Here is a 21,712-nt window from a genome sequence, read left to right as displayed (position 1 = left end):
CCCTCTATCAAATGTGCTCTCCATCCAAACCAAACTTTTTTGTTCTCCACACATACACCTTTTGCTTTCCTCCCTTTGGACTTTGCTTTGCAGTGTTCCTTTGCCACGAGTACAAATGGTGTTTCTCTATTAAGGTCCAGCCCAAGTGCCTACTCCTCTGGGAAGCCACCTTGGATTCCTTGTCATGCGCCCCAGAGATGCACCAACACCCCAAGGTAGGAGTCACTTCTCAGTAGCTCCACTGTGTCCCTACCAACTTCTTGTTTATCATATTCATCCCAGACTGAACACTTGGTGTTCTGTGCCTCTAGGCTCTTTCCCTTGCTGTTCCCTCTGTCTGCAAGGCTGTTCTTCAATAATTTCACATATCTTGCTCTCTTATTCCATTCAGGTCTCTGCTCGTTTACCACCTCCTTGGATCACCCCATCTAACACAGAGTCACCTGCACCCAATTTACTGTCTCCTTACCTGCTTGTGTTTCTCCATTGCACTTAACCCCATCTGAGGATATTTGCCTGTTTCTGATTGTCGTGCCCACATAAAGTCTGTGTGTGCAGAGACTTTGTGATGTTGCTGATGTATCACCAGTGCCTGGCACATAGCGGATGCTTGATAATTATTTGCTGACCAAGTGAATATTCGCCACCCGATTATACTGTAGTCTCTATCAGATGTGCCCTGGGGGTAAGAGCAATGTCAATGTCTGATTCCTTATTAGATCACCTCAAACACATTGCCTAGAATAGTATCAGTAAACATTTCACCGAGAGACAAGTCAACAGTGAGGAGAAAACTCCCCAAGGTCCACGTGACTCAATTGCAGCTTTGGCCAAAGTTTATTGAGTACCTACCATTTGCCAGGCACCATCAGCTACTTTGACGTATGCTGTCTCAGTTGAAGCTCACAGAAGTTCTCACATCCTCACACTAATATTCTAGTTAGAATCTTGGGAAGGTTCCATGACCTCTTCTACCTCCTTTCCTGTCACTGATGGAACCCTACCACCTCTTGGCCTGAAATCTTGCTCAGCCGTGCTGTTGCTGATCATGTATTGGAGGTCAGAACCCTCTGCCCTGCTCCTTTGGCTTCCGTTCATTTATTCACTCACTAATGCATACACTCACTCTACCCCAAGCCGTCTTGTAGCTGTTGAACCCTAGCTGCTGGTGAGGAAATATTCCGGCCTTCTCTGCCTGTATAGTGTGTTCCTCATAATTCCTTGTCCTGAAGGAGTCTGGCTTCCCCTGCTCTCTCAGTGGCCTTAATTTCTCAAACCTTGGGAGGACTAGTGTAATGCCCACTCCCCTAAATTACTTTCGGTGCCACTGTTGACCTGCCATCATTCCACACTCTTAGGTGAACCTCCAGTGCCCCACTTCTACCACTGTCTGCCCAGTTCATGCACATCACACTGCTGATGTTGGCCCTTGACTTATGTCCTCTTAAGTCTATCTTTCCTTTAATGATATTTCCAGTACTCTGAGGTCGTGGTGTAGTGAAATGAGCATTTGGAGGGCTTGCTCTCCAGCTTAGCAGCGATAAGACTTTGGCAAATCACCTCACCTCTCCAAGTCTCCATCGGGAACACAGCGATAGTGATACCCACTCTACCTGACTACCTCACAGGATTTGTTGAGAAATAAGGAAGTAGGCAATGTCAAGTTACCTTATAAACCAGGAACATTATATAGATGTCAGCTATTACTGGAACTTGTCCTCTCAGCTGTTCTATGACATGCCAAGCTTCGGATCTCATTTTCAGCTGGACCTTGTTGGGTGATTTCCTGGTTTCACTTGCTTTCCAACCCTGGCTGGACCCCAAGGGCAGTTTTTTTCTTCAATACTCTACGAGTAGCCTTAGAGTTCTCAGTCAGAGAACCCTGACCTGCCACCATACCCTTGGACAGTTGTCAGTCCTGGGTGACTCCTACCAGATATTCACAGTCTCTATGCTGCTAAGCTCTGCTAAAAACCAAAGTTTTGATTTGATCCTTTTGCCTCATCAAGAACCTAGCTCCTTCAAGCACCACCCCATTGCATATTGTGTATTTGTCTCTCTCCCACATCACTAAATTCTCTCTCCCCTAAATATGCTTCATTAATTCTTACTCTTAGCAAAACAGTTTTTTCAATGTTGCCTTTTCTCATGTTGACATTTAAAAAAATTTTTTTTTAATGTTTATTTATTTTTGAGACAGAGAGAGACAGAGCATGAACAGGGGAGGGGCAGAGAGAGAGGGAGACACAGAATCTGAAACAGGCTCCAGGCTCTGAGCTGTCAGCACAGAGCCCGATGCGGGGCTTGAACTCACGGACCGTGAGATCATGACCTGAGCCGACGTCAGACGTTCAACCGACCAAGCCACCCAGGCGCCCCTCATGTTGACATTTTTTTGAAAGACCTTCCTCAGTTAGGTTTCAAATTGTAGTGTAAATTTTGGCAGGACTGACTCCATAGTAAATCCAAGAATATTATTTATGAAGCTTGTGGAATGCACAGCTGTGGTTTGAAATCCTGGTCTCCCTCTAATTTAGATCTTTTTCCCCTCCCTCCATTCTGTCCTGTATCTCCCTTGTAGATGCAGGATTTTTCATGTAGCCACAGGACTGACAGTCCAGCTGTGTCCATGGAACCAAAAGAAAGAACAGCTCTTGAGAGGTGAAACAGTGGCTTTTCTTCAACCAGCACCTTCTTCTGTTTCATCTGTCTCTCCAGACCGTCCCTGAACATCTTGTTAGATGGAAACAGCAGGAATGTTAGGGTGGGGAAGACATACTTGGTCAGTTTTGAGAGCATCATGATTAGGGTTTGTACTAAGATCTCTTGTTCCCTACTTTCTTCTTTTGTTTCTCTCAGTTCTTTCTTCCTATTTCCTTTCCTTTCCATTACCACAGAGAGCTGGTTCTTGAAGAGTATCTCTTGTCAGTCTTCATACAGGGAAAGGGTCACATTTTTAGTGCTGACTCTTGTAGTTAAAATTGGCAGCCAGTCTTTTGGGAAGGAAGGCATTCTTTCTTTCCAGTTTTATTGAAAAAAGTAGCTGACTTACATCACTGTATAAGTTTAAGGTGTACCATGGAATGATTTGATATACATATGTTGTGAAATGCCTACTACAGTAAGTTCAGCTAATATCCATCTTCTCATATAAAAGAAGAAAATTAAAAAATTTTCTCTTTGTGATGAGAATCTTAGGATCTACTCTCTTAGTAACTTTTCTGTATATCCTACAGTGGTGTTAACTATGCTCATCATGTTATACATTACATCCCTAGTATTTATTTTAATTTTTTTTTTATTTTAGAGATAGAGTGTGTGTGTGCACGTGAGTGGAAGAGAGGGGCAGAGGGAGAGAAAGAGCGAACGTTAAGCAGGCTCCATGCTCATCATAGAGGCAGATGCAGGGCTAGATCCCATGATCCTGGGATCATGACCTGAGCTGAAATCAAGACTCGGACGTTTAACCAACTGAGCCATGCAGGCGCCCCAGTACTTATTAATTTTATAAGTGAGATGGCTTGAAGGGGCAGTACATCTTTATTCAGGAGAGCAGCCTGGCTCCCCGTGGTGGCACACCAGTTGCTGTCGGGTGTTTCCAAACCTCCTGGCGTGTTTATTCTTCATCGCTCTTCCCCTGCTCTATCTCTGCCTTCCACTTGCCAGGGCTTCCTTGCACCAGCCTCACTTGTGGAAGTTACAACAGCCCACATGCTTCAGATCCCTAAAGGAAGATCCCTTTTCTTCCAGATGCCCAGGAAAGGCATTTTGGAGACATTGGCAAAGAACTGGAAGCAGAAAGGGAGACAGATATGAAGAGCTTGCTTAAGGGCTAGAATTCTAGTTGTGGGCCCTCAGAAAAATAAAAGGTGGTTGTTTTCACTATTTTAGAGGTTCTAGAAACTTAGTCATGATTCTTACCTTAATTAATTCATGGCTGGATGATGAACTCAGCACGTTATCAAACTCCTTTGTTTTGAAAGCTGTATAATGGGTGGTGAGACTTGAATGGTGTCCTAATATTTAAGTAAATGAAGAGAAGGAAAAAAAAACAGGGAGGAAAAATGAGCCATCTTTCAACAAATATATTATTTCACTTCTCTTTTTATAGGTACTTGTTAGATTCAGCACTTCCAACAGAGAGGACGTGGGCATTGGTTTGGCCAGTTACTAATGCTCTGGAGGCACCACGGTGACTTATGTAAGGCTGGTTTAATGGAGTCTTACCTGGCCTCTTATTATCAGGATTATCTTTAGCCTCATGGCCGTGCTTGAACCTTGACATCCATTCTGACTGGAGCTTGCTTGAGAGTAATGTGCACTGCAGGTGCCGTGTAGCATCTTTCCCACTGCAGAGACTGGCTTTAGAACAGAAACTTTGACAAGCTCAGATTGCCGTCCGCTTCCAAGACGAAGGCAGAGAGGCAGTTTCAGAACAGGTGTGCAAACCAAGACCTTTTCTTTAGATAGGAATCCGGATATCACCTGGGATCCCAAACTGATCCTCTGCTCTTTGAATGGCATACTTTCTGACAAAGATGAAAAATCTATCTATAGGATCCGTCCAAACCTAGAAAATAAAAGCGTGTTGATACTAAGTAGTGCAATGCAGTGGAATTGGCAGAGCTGAGTATCACCAGGGACCTGAATCCCAAGTGCAGCTGAAGTTCTCACTCTGGTAGTCATTGCCTGAACACCTCTTGTTTTGAAGGAAGCACTTCCTAGAGAGGCAACCCGTGCTGTGTTCATATACCGTTGCAGTGGATGAGGTATCACTTTACCATCTACCCACTAGTCCTTTGGAGGCTAGCTGCCTAATTTGAACACTGGCTTCCCTACTTACTAGCAGTTTGACTTTGTATAATGCACTTAACTTTTCTGAGCTTCAGTGTCTTTGTTTTTATTTATTTTATTTTATTTTATTTTATTTTATTTTATTTTATTTTATTTTATTTTATTTTATTTTATTTTTTTATTTTATTTTAAGGAGGGGAGGGGCAGAGAGTGAGAGAGAATCTTAAGCAGACTCCACAGCCAGCACAGAGCCTGACCTGGCTCATCTCATCACCCTGGGATCATGACCTGAGCCAAAATCAAGAATCAGACCGCTTAACCGACTGAGCCACCCAGGGGCCCCAAGCGTCAGTGTCTTCATATGCAAAATTAGACCCATCTAGTAACAGTTTTAGAGGGTTCTTATGAAGGTGAATAAAAACACTATAATACACAAAGAAAAACACTTGATATATTAGATGTATTTAATAGATGTCATATCGTCCAATAAAATCATAATAATTTTTAGAGTCACTAATAATAATTAGAGTTATTATGATCACCATGTCTTAGACCCATAAAGGAAAAATCTATCTGTTTTCATGTGATAACTTCTTCCCTTTGTGAAAACAGCTAGACATGCTCAGTCCCAGAAATAGCCAACTTGTCGGCTTAGTTCTTTGAAGACAACAAAGAAGTTCAAGGCCCTTGGAAATATTAATAGTAAAATATTCTAATATCTGAATCATGACAGCTTCTTCCTGAGAAATTTCTCTCCCTGAAAGAGGGATTTAAAGAAGATTAAAAAATAACTTTAAGAAGAAAATGATTGGGTTTTCTTTGCTGGATTCAAAGATAGTATTTGCTTATGGTACTTATTTATTCATTCAGTTGGTCAGTCCATCAGTCTGCCATTTGTATGCTAGAATCGTGGACATTTTAGAGTGTGAATGTGGCTTTTTTTCAGAATCATGCCTAACTTGCAAAGAAAGCTGGATATTCTCATTTGCTGGTACATGGCATCAGGCAGCTAAGCCTGTAGCTTCAAGACCAAGGAGGTCCTGGCCTAAAAAGTGCCATCTGTATTAGTGGCACAGTGAAAGCCATGACCTCCACCAACTTTCCCTCCCTCCCCAGTGGTGACATTGAGGGACTTCCTAAGGAGTTTAATTTTAGGGCTGGGAGAAATCCAGTCACCTCTCAGGTCTTATAACCTCATATACATGTTTATGACCCATTTTATTGCTGACTCTGGTTTCAAAGGCGGATCTGCTATGTTGTTTGAGAATAAAAATCAGTCCCTTTCAGATAGCCACAGAATTTGTTCCTGGGAAGATGACAGGCCAAATCTTCATTAAGCTGTTGAGGAATGAAGGAGGGAGGGGCTCCCTTTTTCTCTTCCCACAGTGGCTGGCAGCAGTTAGGCTAGGCAGTGTGGGCTCCTGGGAGCCTTTTGTTTGGTTTCTATGGCTCTAACCTCAATTAGCTGCTGAGCATGCAGAGGAGGGAGGATGCAGCTTTTCAACTTACTTTGGTAGTTAACAGTGGGGTTCTCTTTTTCTCCTCTGCCCAAGGCTGGAGGTATGTGTAGAGGCCAGCCTTGTGGAATCATTTGATTCTCCAAAGTTCAGTGCTTCTACTGGTGAGCAATGGCTTTGGGTATGGAAGAAAAAAAAGGCTGGGGACTAACAGTTTTGCTTGATCCTGGTTCTTTCAGCACATATGGCCATAACGTTGAACTGTGGTCATGCAGGAAGTCTTTGCTAGACTCACCAAGGCACGAGATCCAATCCTGGCTCTGCTCCTTCTGGCCAGTTTCCCAACCACTGAAACAGGGTCAGGACGACCTGGTAGCGCCTCTGAATGGAATAAATAAAAGAGTAGATGTGAAGAACTTAGCACAGTGTCTGTCACTTAATATGCCTGCCCCCACATTTCTGAGACGTGTGGGGCCAATTCTCCTTGTTGCTTCCAGCAAGTATCCCAAGCATCTGTGGCAGCCACAGTGGACAATAAAATTCTAAAGTCGCTGAGAAGGCCTTTATTGGCTTTAGGCTGCAGGTGTTGTACGCATGCCAGTGCACATGCACGCATGTGTACACGCATGCTCACATCTGTCTCCTGGGCACTGGTGCCTCATAGGTGGATCCCTTAGACCCACTCGCATGTTTTGCCCTATGCTCTCAGTGGTGCCATTTCAGGGCAAACGAATAGGAAATGATTAAACAGATCCTAAAAGTGAGCGGGATTCTTAGTCACAGTCTCTTCTGCCTCCTCCCTTGCCCTAACGTAACCACTGGGGCAGCTTGTCATGGCTCGTTTTCTGGTAAGGTAGAAGTCAGTCACAGAGTTCCATCTGCAAGGCCAGCTAATCCTGGGGCATGGTGGGCTTTTGAGTAGGTGCTAACAGATGGTGTGAAAGGAGAGCATTCCTGCCGTGGGGGAGCTAATCTGGGAAAATAAAACTAGCACATCTGAAATAATTAGCTACCAATTAAGTGTGAAATCATGTTAGCGTGCAGTGTGGGTGGGGGTAAATTGGAGGGCAGCACTATCTCCCTAGGTGCCTGGAGCATTGCTTTGCTGAAGGATTGAGCAGTGTTGTAAATATACACACATATATATTTGTGAAATAAATAAATAAATAACAAAACAGCTGCCTGTGACCGCTTTTCCCACATCTTTAAAAAAAAATTAGATCTGAGTTTCAATTTTAAGCATTTTATTGTAAAACATTATTATAACATGAAAAGACATTTTAAGGAAAAAAGCCATCTCCGATCCCACGTCCCATCCAATCACTTTATCGAAGACTGTAGCTCATTCTTCATTTTTCCAGTGTCCAGCCCAGTGCCTGGCACACAAAGGGGGCCCAGTGAGTGTTTGTGAATGGCCCCCATCACAATTTTCTGTTTACAGATATCCAGACAATGGTTTTGCAAAGGGTACCAAGCCAGTACCATCTGCGTGCCAGGTCCCCTACCACACCGTTGCATTGACTTCTAACTGTTGAGGGGTGGTCTGCTGGGGCTCAGCGTGATTAGGTGACTACCGGAGTGTTTGGGAGCATCACCTTTAGACCATAGAGACTTCCTGAGATACACTAAGGATAGAAAGGTGGATGCCTAGGCTAGAGTGCTGTCCCCACCACGCCTGCCTGGACAGCACTGTTGCCCCTTTCCGCCTGCCAGATTCCACAGAGAGCATGCTCATTCCCAAAGTGTCAGTGCCAGCAAGTTCCATGACTTCTGCCTACTTGCTTTTCAGGTAAAGCAGGCTTGCCTGCTGGTACTTGCATAGCTTTGAAGAGTCAGTCATAGGCCCAGTTGATACAAGATGAATTAAAATGGAACAGGTTCTCTTGTCTGGGAGTCCCCCCTCTCCTTTCCTCTTTCTCACTAGACAGTTACAGGCACAGGTGGGCTGATTGGTCTATACCTTTGGTCTCGGTTCACTGGATGTATTCGTTTCCTAGTGCTGCCATAACAACTTACCACAAACTGGGTGACCTAAAACAAGAGAAATTTTTTCTCTCACAGTTCTGTGGGCTAGAAATCCCAAACAGCATGTCAGTGGGGCCATGTTCCCTCAGATAGCTGTAGGGAAAAGTCAGTCCTTCCTGCCTCTTGTAGTTTCTGGTAGTTACTGGCAATCCTTGCCATTTCTTGGTTTATGCAGCATAACTAATTTCTGACTCTATCTTCATCCCGTCTTTTTTCCTGTGTACCTTGATACCTCTGGTGCCTCTTATAAGGACACCAGTCATCAGATTTAGAGCCCCCCACTAATGCTGTAAAATCTCATATTAACTTGGCTACATTCTCAAAGACTATTTTCAGATAAAGTCACATTCTCAAATCTGAAGCTTAGGACTTTAGCCTCCATTTCTGTGGGACACAGTTAAACCCGGCACACTGAGTGAGGCCTTAATGCACCTCAGGTCAAATATGATGACAATGCTGGTATATTTTCCTTTTGGTGAAAATTGATGTCTTCTCATGTCTTCTCATGTAGTTGAGTTCGTCGTGCTGCCTTCTCATGTCCTGACCCCATGGGTTACTAATAGGACTTATTTTCAAAAGAGCCGACTGGAATAATTCCCCTGGGAGCAAAGAATTCCCTCTTCCATTCCTGCATAAATTCATGAACGGGACTTTTTGTTCACATCTGTATCCCCAATGTCTTGAAATATTAAAGTACCATCAGCTTGGGACAGAGTAAAAAGAATCAACACTTTTTCCACCCAGCATTTATTGAGCTACTGCTGTTTGCCAGGCACTGTGCTAGTTACAGGAGAGACAATGGTCAACTAGTAGTAACTATAATTTATTGAGCATCTACTATTTTTCAGCCACTGGAACAGGCTCTTTGCATACTTTACCATAAATCCTCACAGGAGTCATAAGATAGGCATTATTATGCCTATTTTATAGATGAGAAAAGAGAATAAGGATGCCAAATGAAGGTAAGAATGCCAAAAACCTTGAGCAAAGTCCTAAAGCTCACAATTGTGGGGTGCCTGGGTGCCTCAGTTGGTTAAGTGTCCAACTCTTGCTTTTGGCTCAGGTCATGATCTCACGGCTTATGGGCTCAAGCCCCACGTCGGGCTCTGTGCTGACAGCTCAGAGCCTGGAGCCTGCAGCAGATTCTGTGTCTCTGACTCTCTCTGCCTCTCTCTCTCTGCTCACACTCTTTCTCTCTCTCAAAAATAAATAAACATTTTTAAAAATTAAAAAAAAAAGCTCACAATTGAAGGAATCACATTTGAATCTGAATGATGTACCATGGACCAGTCCTTCTCTACCTTTTGATTGAAGGTTTCCCTCATAAGTCGAGTAGTTTTTTTTTTTAATTAAACTTTAAAATGATCTTTTCATTATTAATGAGATATGTAGATAGGAAGGAACTGATATATTGTTTAAAATATATCAGACAGGGGCGCCTGGGTGGCTCAGTTGGTTAAGCGTCCGACTTCAGCCAGGTCACGATCTCACAGTCTGTGAGTTCGAGCCCCGCGTCGGGCTCTGGGCTGATGGCTCAGAGCCTGGAGCCTGCTTCTGATTCTGTGTCTCCCTCTCTCTCTGCCCCTCCCCCGTTCATGCTCTGTCTCTCTCTGTCTCAAAAATAAATAAACATTTAAAAAAAAATTTAAATATATCAGACAAAAATGGTTTTCTTTTTTTGTCTTTCATTTCATTTCATTTCATTTCATGCTTTAATTTCAGTCAAATATCAACTTTTAATAATAATAGCATCCCATTTAATAAATGAAGAAGTAAAGGGAGAAAAATCACCATTTTCCAGTCCCCATGAAGTAATGCCCTCGACGCTGATTCTCAATGCTGCCAAGTGCACACAACCAGAGGTAATCAAATATGAGTTGCTTCCCGATGGAAGTACACAAGAACACCTATCAAGTAACTATTCTGTCCAAAAACCAAACATGAATTGGGTCAAGCCTCTAGATTTAACTGTGAATTCACAGGAAATACAGGGGCAGATGAACATGTTAAATCACACCATTGTCAAGATGTGGTTGTGGGATAGTCTATATGACGAACCAGCTTCTTTAACAAATAAATCGCAAGGAAAAAAAAATAAAGATGGATGAAGAAGCTTTGGATTAGAAAAGACAACATGTATCTACCAGTTGCCTAATTGATTTGACCAAAGTACAAAAAAAAAAAAAAATCTTTCAAAGATTTGTAGAAATTTAAACACTAACCGGATATTGGATTACAGTAATATAGTAATTATAGTTTAGTTTTGATGTAATATTTTGGTTATGTTTACACACAGAATCCTTATCTTTTAGAGATACCTGCAAAAATGTATATGGATAAAATGATATGATACTGAAAATTTGCTTCCAAATAATCCAGAATGGGGAGGGAAATGGGTGAAACAAGATGTGAATGAGTTGGTAATTGTTGAAGCTGGTGATGTATACATGGAGGTTTGTTACACCTTTGTCTCCACTTTTATATATGCTTGAAATTTTTTATGACAAAAAGATTTTTTTTAAGTTTATTTATTTTGAGAGAGAGACAGAGCATGTGTGTGAGCTGGGGAGGGGCAGAGAAAGAGGGAGAGAGAGAATCCCAAGCAAGCTCAGTGCTGTCAGCACAAAGCCCGAAGTGGGCCTCAAACCCATGAACCATGAGATCATGACCTGAGCCAAAATCAAGAGTCGGACACTTAACCAACTGAGTCACCCAGGTGCCCCTATAACAAAAAGTTTAAAAGCTTAAAGCAAAAAGGTTTATAATTATGCTAAAAGGAAGTAGTTCAGAAAATCTGATAAAGCAAGAATGGAGGAAAACGTCTGTGTCCACATGAAATTAAGATGGTCTGTTTTCTACTGGATCTATGCTCACCTGCCAGTTAATATCGTGATGGACCTCCCTTGGGAACAGCAGCTGAGTAGGCCATGTGGTGGGAGATGATGAACAGAAACAACTTGGTTCCTCTTTTAAAGCGATTATCGTGCTCCACCGCCAACACATTTAGAGAGCCGGAAGCCGTGATGGTCACTATCTGACATTTGTGTGGTGCTGTGCCATTTACAAAATGTTTTACATACTTCTTTCAGTTAATCTTCAATCACAGCCTTATGAGGTAGATGATTCTCACTTTAGAGACCAGGAAACTGGAACTCTGACCTCTGACTTCATCAGAACATAACTAAACTGGGACCCAAGCCCTGTCTTGGATGCAATCGAGCACTGTTGTTCCTTCCCAACCCTTTTTTTTTTTTTTAATGTTTATTTATTTTTGAGAGAGAGACAGACTGTGAGTGGGGGAGGAGCAGAGAGAGAGAGGGGGGGACCAGAATCCCAAGCAGGCTCCAGGTTCCCAGCTGTCAGCACAGAGCCACAAACTGTGAGATCATGACCTGAGCTGAAGTCAGACACTTAATCGACTGAGCCCCCCAGGCGCCCCCTTCCCAACTGCTGATTGTAGAGCAGCTGAAGCAAGCATTTCGTGTCTTTTAAGTGTGTGCATATGTCAGAGCAGTGCTGCGCCATCCATTCCTGGCGTAGACTTCTTTCTTCGTGGATGGTCATGGCTGAATGTAACTGGGAATAAGAAATAATGCATTGGACGTGAAGATTGTGCTAAATTAAGAGGGCAGGATGGGGGACAAATACCCCCCCAAACGAATAAGCTCCTATCACATTCTCAATCCTGTGCTGTTGACCAGAGTCTAATATGGGTGTGAGAGTCACAGCTGGAGGAGGGAAGGAGTCAAGGCTTTCTTTGCTTGAGAAGGTAGATGGGGAGGGAAAAAAAAAAAGAAAAGAATGAGAGAGAGATGGACAGGAGGATCGGGTCAAAGCATGGGCACCCCGAACTAAAGTTAAGGCCCAGCGTGATGCCTCAAACTGTAGAAGTGCTTCCACCACCACGTGTAGGGGAAAAGTACCCAGTGGACTAATTTTGAAGGCCTATGGCTTCTATAGGAAAATATATTGAGAGAATAAGATGGTATTCACATTATTCCTAGTCTTTCTAGGAGAACTGAGTCAGTCACACCATTCCTGAAATGACCTTTAAAATTCTAAGGAGGCAGGGAAAGCTACTTCTAATTAAATGTTCGATGCTTGTTCTAACGTGTGTATTAATGTTGTGTCAGATTTGTGATACGGTATATTTTGTATATACATATAGAATTATGTTGGAGTCCCTTAATCACATGGGTTTGAAATGTATGCACAATTAAAAATTGTTTCATGCTGAGATAGTGTAACAAGGTCTTAGACAAGACCCACATATTTTCTGGATATGATTTCATTGATCAATAAAGAGGAGGGGTTGTAGCAGCCAATCTCTCAAATGCTCTGAGCCATGGAACCTCATTTCACTGTTTTGAATGATTATGAGATTTGTTGTAGCTGTGTTTCTACAAGACTTTATTATGTCTAGAATTTATAGTAAGCCAAGGTGAGGTTTGGGAACAGAACCCTTAATTATAACATTATTAAGGGAAAAATGGGATCCGCTTTACAGTGCCACTGTGAGGAATATATTGTGTCAAAGATCAAGGTTGCTGACATCATGTTTACTTAATTGATACAACTTCAAGCATTTATTGTGCACTTGTGTGCTGGGTATGCAGTGGGAGATGGCTCTTTCAATGTGTAAAATGGGTCTAATAGTAATACCTACTTCACAGGGTTGTTGAGAGCAAGGCTTAAATTAATACATAGAAGGCATTAAGAAAAATGCCTGGCACAGAGTAGCTGCTCAATAAATGGTGGCTGGGATGTCATTGTCATCATTGTTACTGATCCTCACGACAACCTGTGATATGAGGTAGGGTTTAGGTTCTTTCCATCTTATACATGAGTGTCAAGTGTGGAGGTTACACAGAACCGGAAGGCGAGGCTGGGTATTGTGACTTCTAGTCTTGAGGTATACTGTGACCCAGGTAGGGGACCCTTTTATAAAGCAGTAATCCCATATTATAGATGTTCCTTTTGCTTTTCTCTGATTTATCAGTAGCAATTCTGTAGGCTGATATGAAAAATCTCAACTCTATCATTAACATTTTTTTAAGTGCCAAATAACACGTTGTGGGTATGCTTTAATCCCAATTGTGATATCTTAAAAAGGGTGTTCATATGTGCTTCATATGCATAAAAATTTCTAAAGCAGATTCCTAAGAAATTTCTAAGAATGCTTACCTCTGGGGAGTGGGACTGGTGGTTACAAAGAATAGGTAGATCCTCACTTTTTCCTTTATACCCTTGTATGCTGTTTGAACTTTTTTGTCATGAATTTTTTTATAAATTAAAAAAAAAAAAAAAGATTTCCTGGTCTACTTGGGCTGCTGTAACAAGATACCACAGACTGGGTAGCTTGTAAACAACAGAAATTTATTTCTCACAGTTCTGGAGGCTGGAAATCTGAGATTGGGGTGGGAACGTGGTCAGACAGGGGTCCTCTTGTAGGTGGAAGATTCCTTGTGTCCTCACATGGTGGAAGGGGCTAGGCAAGTGTGTGGAAACCCCTTTGGAATCCCTTTCATGAGGGCTCCACCCTTATTATGTAATCACCTCCCAGAGGCCCCACCTCCTGACACCACTTTGGGCATTAGGATGCCACATGTTAATTTTGGAAGGAAGCTAACATTCAGATTGTAGCAGAGGGGGAGAAAAGTACAACAGTGACCCATCTCTAGAACAGTGTTTCCCCAACCCAAAATATCCTCTTTTCCCACTCCCAAAGGCTTCAGGAAAGGACGTGTGGCACACTAAGTCTCGAGCTTGGAGGTGTACCATATATGGTAGTATACTAAAGATTGTGAAAAGCTACCATACAGAAAACTATACAATACATTGTTTTTAACCTTTGTTACACCTGTTAATATCCTGCAGAATTGTATTTCACGGCACATCAGTTTTGGAACTGATGTAAAAATTTAAGAAAAGGTAACTTAGGCTTAGGTGGACTGCAAAAGGAGAAAAGGTGACTATTTCTTCAGGAATTGTGGGGGACACACCTGGTGGAATACCAGGAAATTTGGGTGACATAACTGTGGGTGACATACCTGGTGGATGAGTCTGGGTCTCAGATTCAAGCAAACCTGGGTCCAAATCCTGGGTCTTCCATTCCCTAGCTGGCTGAGCCCTAGCCAGGCTACCTAACCTCAGAGTCTCAGGGTGCTCACATGTGAAGGAGGAAGAATACTTCCCTCAGAACGGCATTTTTAGGATTAGGTAAGAGAAGTACCTCGTCCACAGTCGGTACTAATAGGGTTAGTTCCGTCCTCCTCACCCTTGGCTCTATCTCCCCATCTCCTTCTATTGATAAAAGGACAAATTACTGAATGGTCCCTCCATTTATGAAAGGCTTCATTTCAGGATTTATCAGAAGTCAGGCTATCAGGAAACAAGGTCTTGCATTTTCAGTGGGAATCCATTTCTAAAATCTTGATTTCTGGATACCTATTTATTTCAAGCCTGTGTCTCTTATACAAGGCAAGGTTCACAGACTTTAGGAGACTGTTGAGAATCCTGTTTCTCTAAAATTTAGTGCCTAAAAGATAGAGAAATTCACTGTCTTAATCACACCCAGGTTTGCCTGCTCCAGGCATTTCCAGGCCCCTGCACCAAGGTTGCCCCCTTACTCTCATTTCCTGTTCTAGTGTTAATGCTCAAACACAGCGGAAACAAATTTCAGGATTAAATTTAAAAGTACGTGCACTAAAGCACTGCCTTTTCAAAGTAACCTTTGCATGAAGCTCTTGGAATCTAATTACCCAAGTGTTATTGGCCTCCCCCAAAATACCCATGTTGGTGCAGATTGGGTTTAAAGTTCAGGAAGTATTAACAAAAGGAATCAGAATCAAGATCTCAGGCATGGCCTCTGAAGAATCTCCCTGTCTGTGCTTGGCCTCTCCCTCCTCCTGGGTGTGCCTGCCTGGGAAGGCCAGTGAGTAACCTGCACATTTTTTTTTTTTTCATCTTGGCCCTTCCCACCCAGACGAGAGGACGGAGTGGCAGACAGGCAGGCAGACGGCGGTGAGTCCTGTTCAAGCATGCACGGAGCATACCTCTACCTGCACCCAAGTCCTGGACCCCTCACCACCCTTACCCCACCCCAGGAGGAGCCAGAGCCCCTGCGGGGGTCCGGAGGGGGCCTCTGCTCCCAATGGTAAGGGCTGCCAGCAGCGGGACCACTTAGTTCATTTGCTTTGGTGTTGGCTTTTCTTTTCAGTTATGTTTAGATGGGAGAGTTTCTGGTGGAATTAAAGGTGTTTTGTTTGTTTGCTCTCAGTGGTCCCAAGACAAAGAAATGTCTTCCCCCAGCAGGGTTTATTAGAACTTGTAACCTGTTAGTCTGGCCTTGAAACAAAACTTAACATACTAATTATTTCTGGTTAGTACAGTTTACCCTTTTGGCCCTCCTAAAAAAAAAGAAAAGAAAAAGAAAAAGAAAAAGAAAAGAAAGAAAGAAAGAAAGAAAGAAAGAAACCCAAAGAATATCATTTACCAGATAGCTTTTGAAGGAAGGAAAGTGCTAAGGATTGTGGCCATTTTAATACATGGGCACCTCTGACTAAATTGAAAAGTAGCTTGTTACTATAGCTTTAGAACAGACCAAGATGACATTTTGTCTTAAAATGAGCAAACAGAAAACCCTTTTTAAAAGATTTCAGTGTTGAATGAAGGATGCTGGCAGAGGGGTGTGAATAAGAGAGTTACAAGATAAGTTGGTCTAATTAAATATATATGAACATGAAAGTATTGAAGTAAATCTGTGCTGCTGTGGGAAGAAGAAAGTCAGATGTTCAATGTGGGATTCATGTGGTATTTAAGGGAGAAAACTGAGATCTTTGTGTAGTGTGTTGAGACTTCTTTGAGGGGAGGGTTGGAAGGCAAACGGAGGAGGCTGGGAAGCAGGTTTTTTTTTTTTTTTCGTGGGGCTGGTGCCAACGACTTCTCCCTCAATTGCTGTGGGTGAGAGTAATTCAGAGTAATCAAGTGCTGCATTGTTAGCAGGCTTCTGAGTTTCAAATATTTATTCTAAACACAAGCCATTGATTGCACTGGCATGGGAAAGAATAAAACTGCTGCCTCTGGTTCCTGGCCTAGCCCAAACTTTACTACCTGGGGAGATTTCAGGAAAAAGGTTGTAGGAAAGATAAAGCTAGAAGTGTAATGTGAATTTGAAACTACACCACTATAGTATATTTGAGACGGCCCCATTCCTTTAGCCTTGAGGAATTGTATTGTGGTTACATCTGAGCTAAGGGGGTTTTGTAAGAGAATGGCTTAGAAACTGCCCAAAGCTGAGGCACTCCCATGACACATGTGGAAGTTTGGCCTGTGCCCAAGTGTCCCTGCAAATATAGTACAGGTTCATTCTTGGCACCACTGTGCAGGCAACTTAAGGATTCTCTATAAGGAGCAACCTGTACATCACATAGGTAAGTTTTCAGAGCAGCGGTAAACAGTAGCCCTAAAAAGTACTGTACCAAGAAGGGTATGAAGTTGTGTGTGCATGTGTGTGTGTGTAAGTGGGAAGGGGCACAGGCAGGGTGAAAATCCCCTTCTTAGATTGCATACCCTTCTTCTGAGTTTCAGGACGATACATTTTATCTTTTGTTGAAAAGAAATGAGTAATTCGTCATCATTATCATTATCAAGGTTCCTGTGGTGATCATACGAGTAGTTTGTTTTCTTATATCTTTGGTTTCCTCTTGGCTAATTAATCAAAAGCATAGTCTGACTGCAGCCCAATCAGCCAGCTCATTAAGAGACCATCCAAGAATGTCACTTACTTTGTTGTTTTTTTTTTTTTTTTTTTTGCCTAGTGAGGGTGGGCACGATTATGGTAATTTTACCTGGGATGCGAAGTTTATATTTTCGACTCTATTGAGTTGTGATTGAGGAACAGACGGATGCCACTCCAAGCCACCCGCAGAGTTGACCGCGCTTGGTAGCGCTTCTAGCCTTCACGAGTGTTTGCGGTTTGGTTCCTACGTGTTCAGGTGTAAAACATCACCAGTCCTACCATACCTTCCTCACTCCCCGATCAAGTGCTCGGGAGTGGAAGACAATTTGGAGGGGTGCAGCAACATTTCCTCCTATTGATGGCCTGTCCACACATTTTCAAAACTTTATGGAGTTTTTTTCTCAAACTAAATTATACGCAATACCTTCTTGAATTTGGCTTTTCTGAGGCATCTTTCTGGTGAGTTTAGCATTTCTTTTCATTTCATTGTGTTTTTCATCCAGTCCTGTTGCTTAGTCTTTCGAGCAGTGATAGCAAGCAGATTGAAGACTGGCCACATGCTTGGGAACCAAATATGCACTTAAGACAACCTTGCGTGTGAGCAGCACATGCTTTCTCCTTCCATTCTTTGTATCCACATCCCTTCCAAAGAGCCTCCACGCGCTACTACCCAGCTCTGGCCACTTCTCTGCCATCCTGTGTTTCCTGGTTGCTGGAATTCTTTTCCCTACCACCCCCTGCTGTCCGAAACCTCACAAGGAGGTGTTTAGAGACTTCCAAAGGTCGTGGTGGTTTTTCTAAAAAAACAGGAAGCAACACCTTTATTGTAGGGATGCTGTAATAAGTGGCTGCTACATACCCCCAGGCTGCATACATCTTAGGGCCTGGGTCAGGGGCACGGTTGTTGATCCAGTCACCGCCCTTTTAGTGCGCTTCCTAAGTGATCAAACACCGGCGAGTGAAGTAGGAGTGGAATGAAGCAGCTGGCGGCTAGAATATAATTAGCCTCGGTCTGGAATCTTCAGTGAGTGCCAGTTTCCTGCTCCTCAGGGCTCTTTTCTGGTCTAGTGTGTTATCTTTTTCCTGTAATATTTCTTAGGCATTGGTGCTCTTCGGTTAATGCTGTGGGGTCCTTTGCAGGATGTAGCCCTATGATCATTTGGTCACATTTCATCTGTAGACACATCCTAAGCCAAGAAGAGACATCATGGAAAGACTCACCCTGAACAAGTCCTCATAAGGATGGCATGTCATTCACATCATCTTTAAAAACCTCAGAGGATAATATGAAAGTGCTGAAAGGAATGAGACCGAGGTCTTGAGGAGTAAGTAAGGTGTGTGAATGCAGGCAGGAGTAGAAATGAGGAATATCAGATGAAACTTCACCCTAACGATTGTATAACTTTTTCTGAGGTTAGGGTGAAAACCTCGGCCCGCACTGAGAAATCATATTTGACTTAAGGCAACCTTTTTCTCCCTTTGGTTGTATAATAGACTTTGAAGCTAATCTCTTGTGATATGACTTTGTAGCTCCTCTTGTCAAGAGGTAGGGTCTAATTACCCAGCCCCTGAATGTGGGCTTGGCCTTGTAACTTACTCTGACCGATAGAATGTGCAGAAGTAGAAGGGTGAATGTGTACCAGTCCCCAGCATAGGGCTTAAGTGGCCTCTCATACTTCTACTTGCTCACCTAGAATCTAGCCCGGTCACCATATGGACACTCCTGGACCCACTTGCTGTGGCCCAGAGACCCTTGTATCCCCAGCTGATGGTGGTCTTGAGCAGATATGTGAGGAGGAAATCCTGGACCAGCCAGCTGACCTGACATGTGAGTGGGCCCAGGAGAGGTCACACAAATGGGTCCGAAGACTCAGGAGCAATAAGTAGTGCATATTGTTTTCAGCTACTGAACATTGGAATGGTTTGTTATGCTAATAATAACGAATGAATTCGTGTGGTCACCTGGAGATAGTGCTCCTGTGTTCACTTCTTGGTCTGCTAACATCACCACAAATGCTTGGCGCAACTCAGCATGAGAAATTCAGTCAATGGAGGAACTCTGTTAGATGGGGGACATTTCCAATTCTTGTGATCATCAACATTACTTTGAGAACTTTTTAACAACACATATACCTATGTCAGATTATTCAACTAAATATCTATAGACGGGACTAGGAATCTGTAATTTAGAAAGCTCTGGTGATTGGCTAGGATTGAAAACCAGTAAGCCAATGGTCTTGTTAGTCCCTTACATTACTGAAAGATGCAGTGATTCCGGTTCCTCTGTACTTAGGCAAACAACACTCCAGCGGTTCAGAGTTCTTTACTGATTTGATATATGTACAACCTTGGATCACGAGTAACTTGTTTTGTGAGTGTTCCGCAAGACGAGCAACATTTCTAATACATTTTAATTTGATAAACGAGCAATGTCTGGCAATACGAGTAGTGCGTGATGCTGAATGTCACATGATCACAACTGAGGCAATTCTCAAAATTCGCTTTGATAGACAAGTGCTTTGGATTACAAGCATGTTTCTGGAATGAGTTTTGCTTGCAAATCAAGGTTTTACTGTATCTCGAGCCCCATAAGAAAAGTTTATAGTCACCTTTGAGCAATCACATTGACCGGATCCTGGATGAGAAAAGTTCACAGGTGCAGATTGATGGCTGCAATTATACACTTTTACTATTGTATCCCGTGAGATTTAGAACATTGTATAGATTTCCTGAATAAGTCTTTGGCATTGGGGATGTAATAGGGCCCTTGTTACTTATTAAGAAAACAAGGCAAACAATGTTTTAGCCCTTAAACTACAGGTGTATTTTTGCTGTGGTGGGTGTATCAGTTGTTGCTACAATAACGTTACAGTACAAACAACCACAAAATCTCACTAGCACACAACAATACACTTTTTTTTTTAAGTTCATTTATTTATTTTTGAGAGAGAGAATAGGCATGAGTTCATGGGGGGGGGGGAGGGAGGGGCAGAGAGACAGGGAGAAAGAGTCCCAAGCAGGCTCAGCACCATCAGCACAGAACCCTACCTGGGGCTCAATCCCAGGAACCATGAGATCATGACCTGAACCAAAACCGAGAGTAGGATCCTTAACTGAATGAGATACCTGGGTGCCCCACAACAATGTATTTTTATTAACCCCTATGTCTGCAAGTTAGGGTGGGAAGAATCAACTGATCTTGACTTAGCTTCATCGGGGGTGGCTTTATTTTACATGTCCCTCAATTTTTCTCTCGGATCAACTGTTTGGGCACGTTCTTCTCACAATGATAGCAGACATAGAAGAGAAGAAGCCACAATGAGCTATAGCTCATTTCAAGCTTCTGGGTTATGCCATTGACTGTTAACATCCTGGTGGACAAAGCAGGTCATATGGCCAAATCTACTGTCAAAAGCTAGGGAAATACAAATTTGCAGAGAGAAACCGCAAAGTCACGTGGCAGAGGGCATGGGTACAGAGAGAAGTAAAGAATTAGGGTCATTAAAGTAAACTCCCATGATGGGGGAAGGACATGTGAGGGATTTATATTTTTTCCTTCTTTGAAAAGCTGGTGAAGTCAAAACTGGGTTCCAGAAAGTGTAGAAGTAAGTGTCTTTGCTGCTGTGATCTGCAATGGAGTGTTAAAGGGAAAAAAATTTCTATAATTACCTCAAACTTGATAGATAAGAAAGATGGCACTAGAATGCCTCCATTTCTATTCTCACCCCATTCCCTGACATGTAAAGGGATCATGAGTTCGGTTATTCACTGGCCACTTCCAGGAAGGGCATGATTTGGGGTGAAGTCATTGTGTTAGGTCACATCACATCCCTTTGCTACCATCACTTCTTTCCAAGGCAAAAAGAAATGAGTTTCCATCTAGTCAGATCATTTGGAACCTTTTCCCAAATACTAGCCCAATGTTGCAGTGGTTAAAAGAGATTTTCGTGAATATACTTTTTGATTGCCTGTCTCTTTCTGGATTGCTTAATGAAAGATCTATAGTCCTGTGCCTCTGGTCGAGATAGGAAACCCATGTTCCGAAATATGATTGAGCTTCTCAGATATTCTCCACAACAGAAACTATGTTTTACGGTGTTACTAAGAATAACAATGGAGTACAGTTGATGTTGAACAACGTGGGTTTGAACTGCACAAGTCCATATATACATGGATTTTTTACAGTAATGTAAATGTATTTTTCTCTTCTTTATGATTTTCTTAATAACATTTGCTTTCCTCTAGCTTACAGTATTAAGAATACAGCATATAAAACATATACAAAATATGTTAATTGACGGTTAATCTTTTTTTTTAAAAAAAAAATTTTTTTTTCAACGTTTATTTATTTTTGGGACAGAGAGAGACAGAGCATGAACGGGGGAGGGGCAGAGAGAGAGGGAGACACAGAATCGGAAACAGGCTCCAGGCTCTGAGCCATCAGCCCAGAGCCTGACGCGGGGCTCGAACTCACGGACTGCGAGATCGTGACCTGGCTGAAGTCGGACGCTTAACCGACTGCGCCACCCAGGCGCCCCATGGGTTAATCTTATCAGTAACGCTTGTGGTCAACCGTAGGCTATTAGTGGTTAGGTTTTGGGGAGTCAAAAGTTACATGTGGATTTTTCAACTGTGTGGGTTGTCCGTTTCCCCAACTCCCAGGTTGTTCAGGGGTCAACTGTACTTTATTTCAGGC

The 21,712-nt window shown here is 42.7% G+C and overlaps 1 protein-coding gene across 7 annotated transcripts in view; it reads left to right on the top strand.

Moving 5' to 3' along the window:
• The window catches only part of STON2 (stonin 2), a 155,605-nt gene that overhangs the window by 77,749 nt on the left and 56,144 nt on the right, over nucleotides 1–21,712 (top strand). For 6 of the 7 annotated variants that reach the window (XR_003969635.1, XM_030319716.2, XM_030319717.2 and 3 more), the window contains one exon: nucleotides 15,262–15,432. The exons of the other annotated variant lie outside the window; for it this stretch is intronic. Coding sequence is in view for 5 of the 6 variants with exons in the window: in XM_030319716.2 (XP_030175576.1) it covers nucleotides 15,262–15,432 (171 nt within the window). In the remaining variant the exon portion in view is untranslated. The remainder of the gene's footprint in view (nucleotides 1–15,261; nucleotides 15,433–21,712) is intronic. 7 annotated transcript variants of the gene reach the window in all.

This window comes from Lynx canadensis, chromosome B3, assembly GCF_007474595.2.
Source record: "Lynx canadensis isolate LIC74 chromosome B3, mLynCan4.pri.v2, whole genome shotgun sequence".
Taxonomy (NCBI): domain Eukaryota; kingdom Metazoa; phylum Chordata; class Mammalia; order Carnivora; family Felidae; genus Lynx; species Lynx canadensis.
The sequence above is the reverse complement of the archived record's forward strand: the minus strand, read 5'-3'. Positions and strand labels throughout refer to the sequence as shown.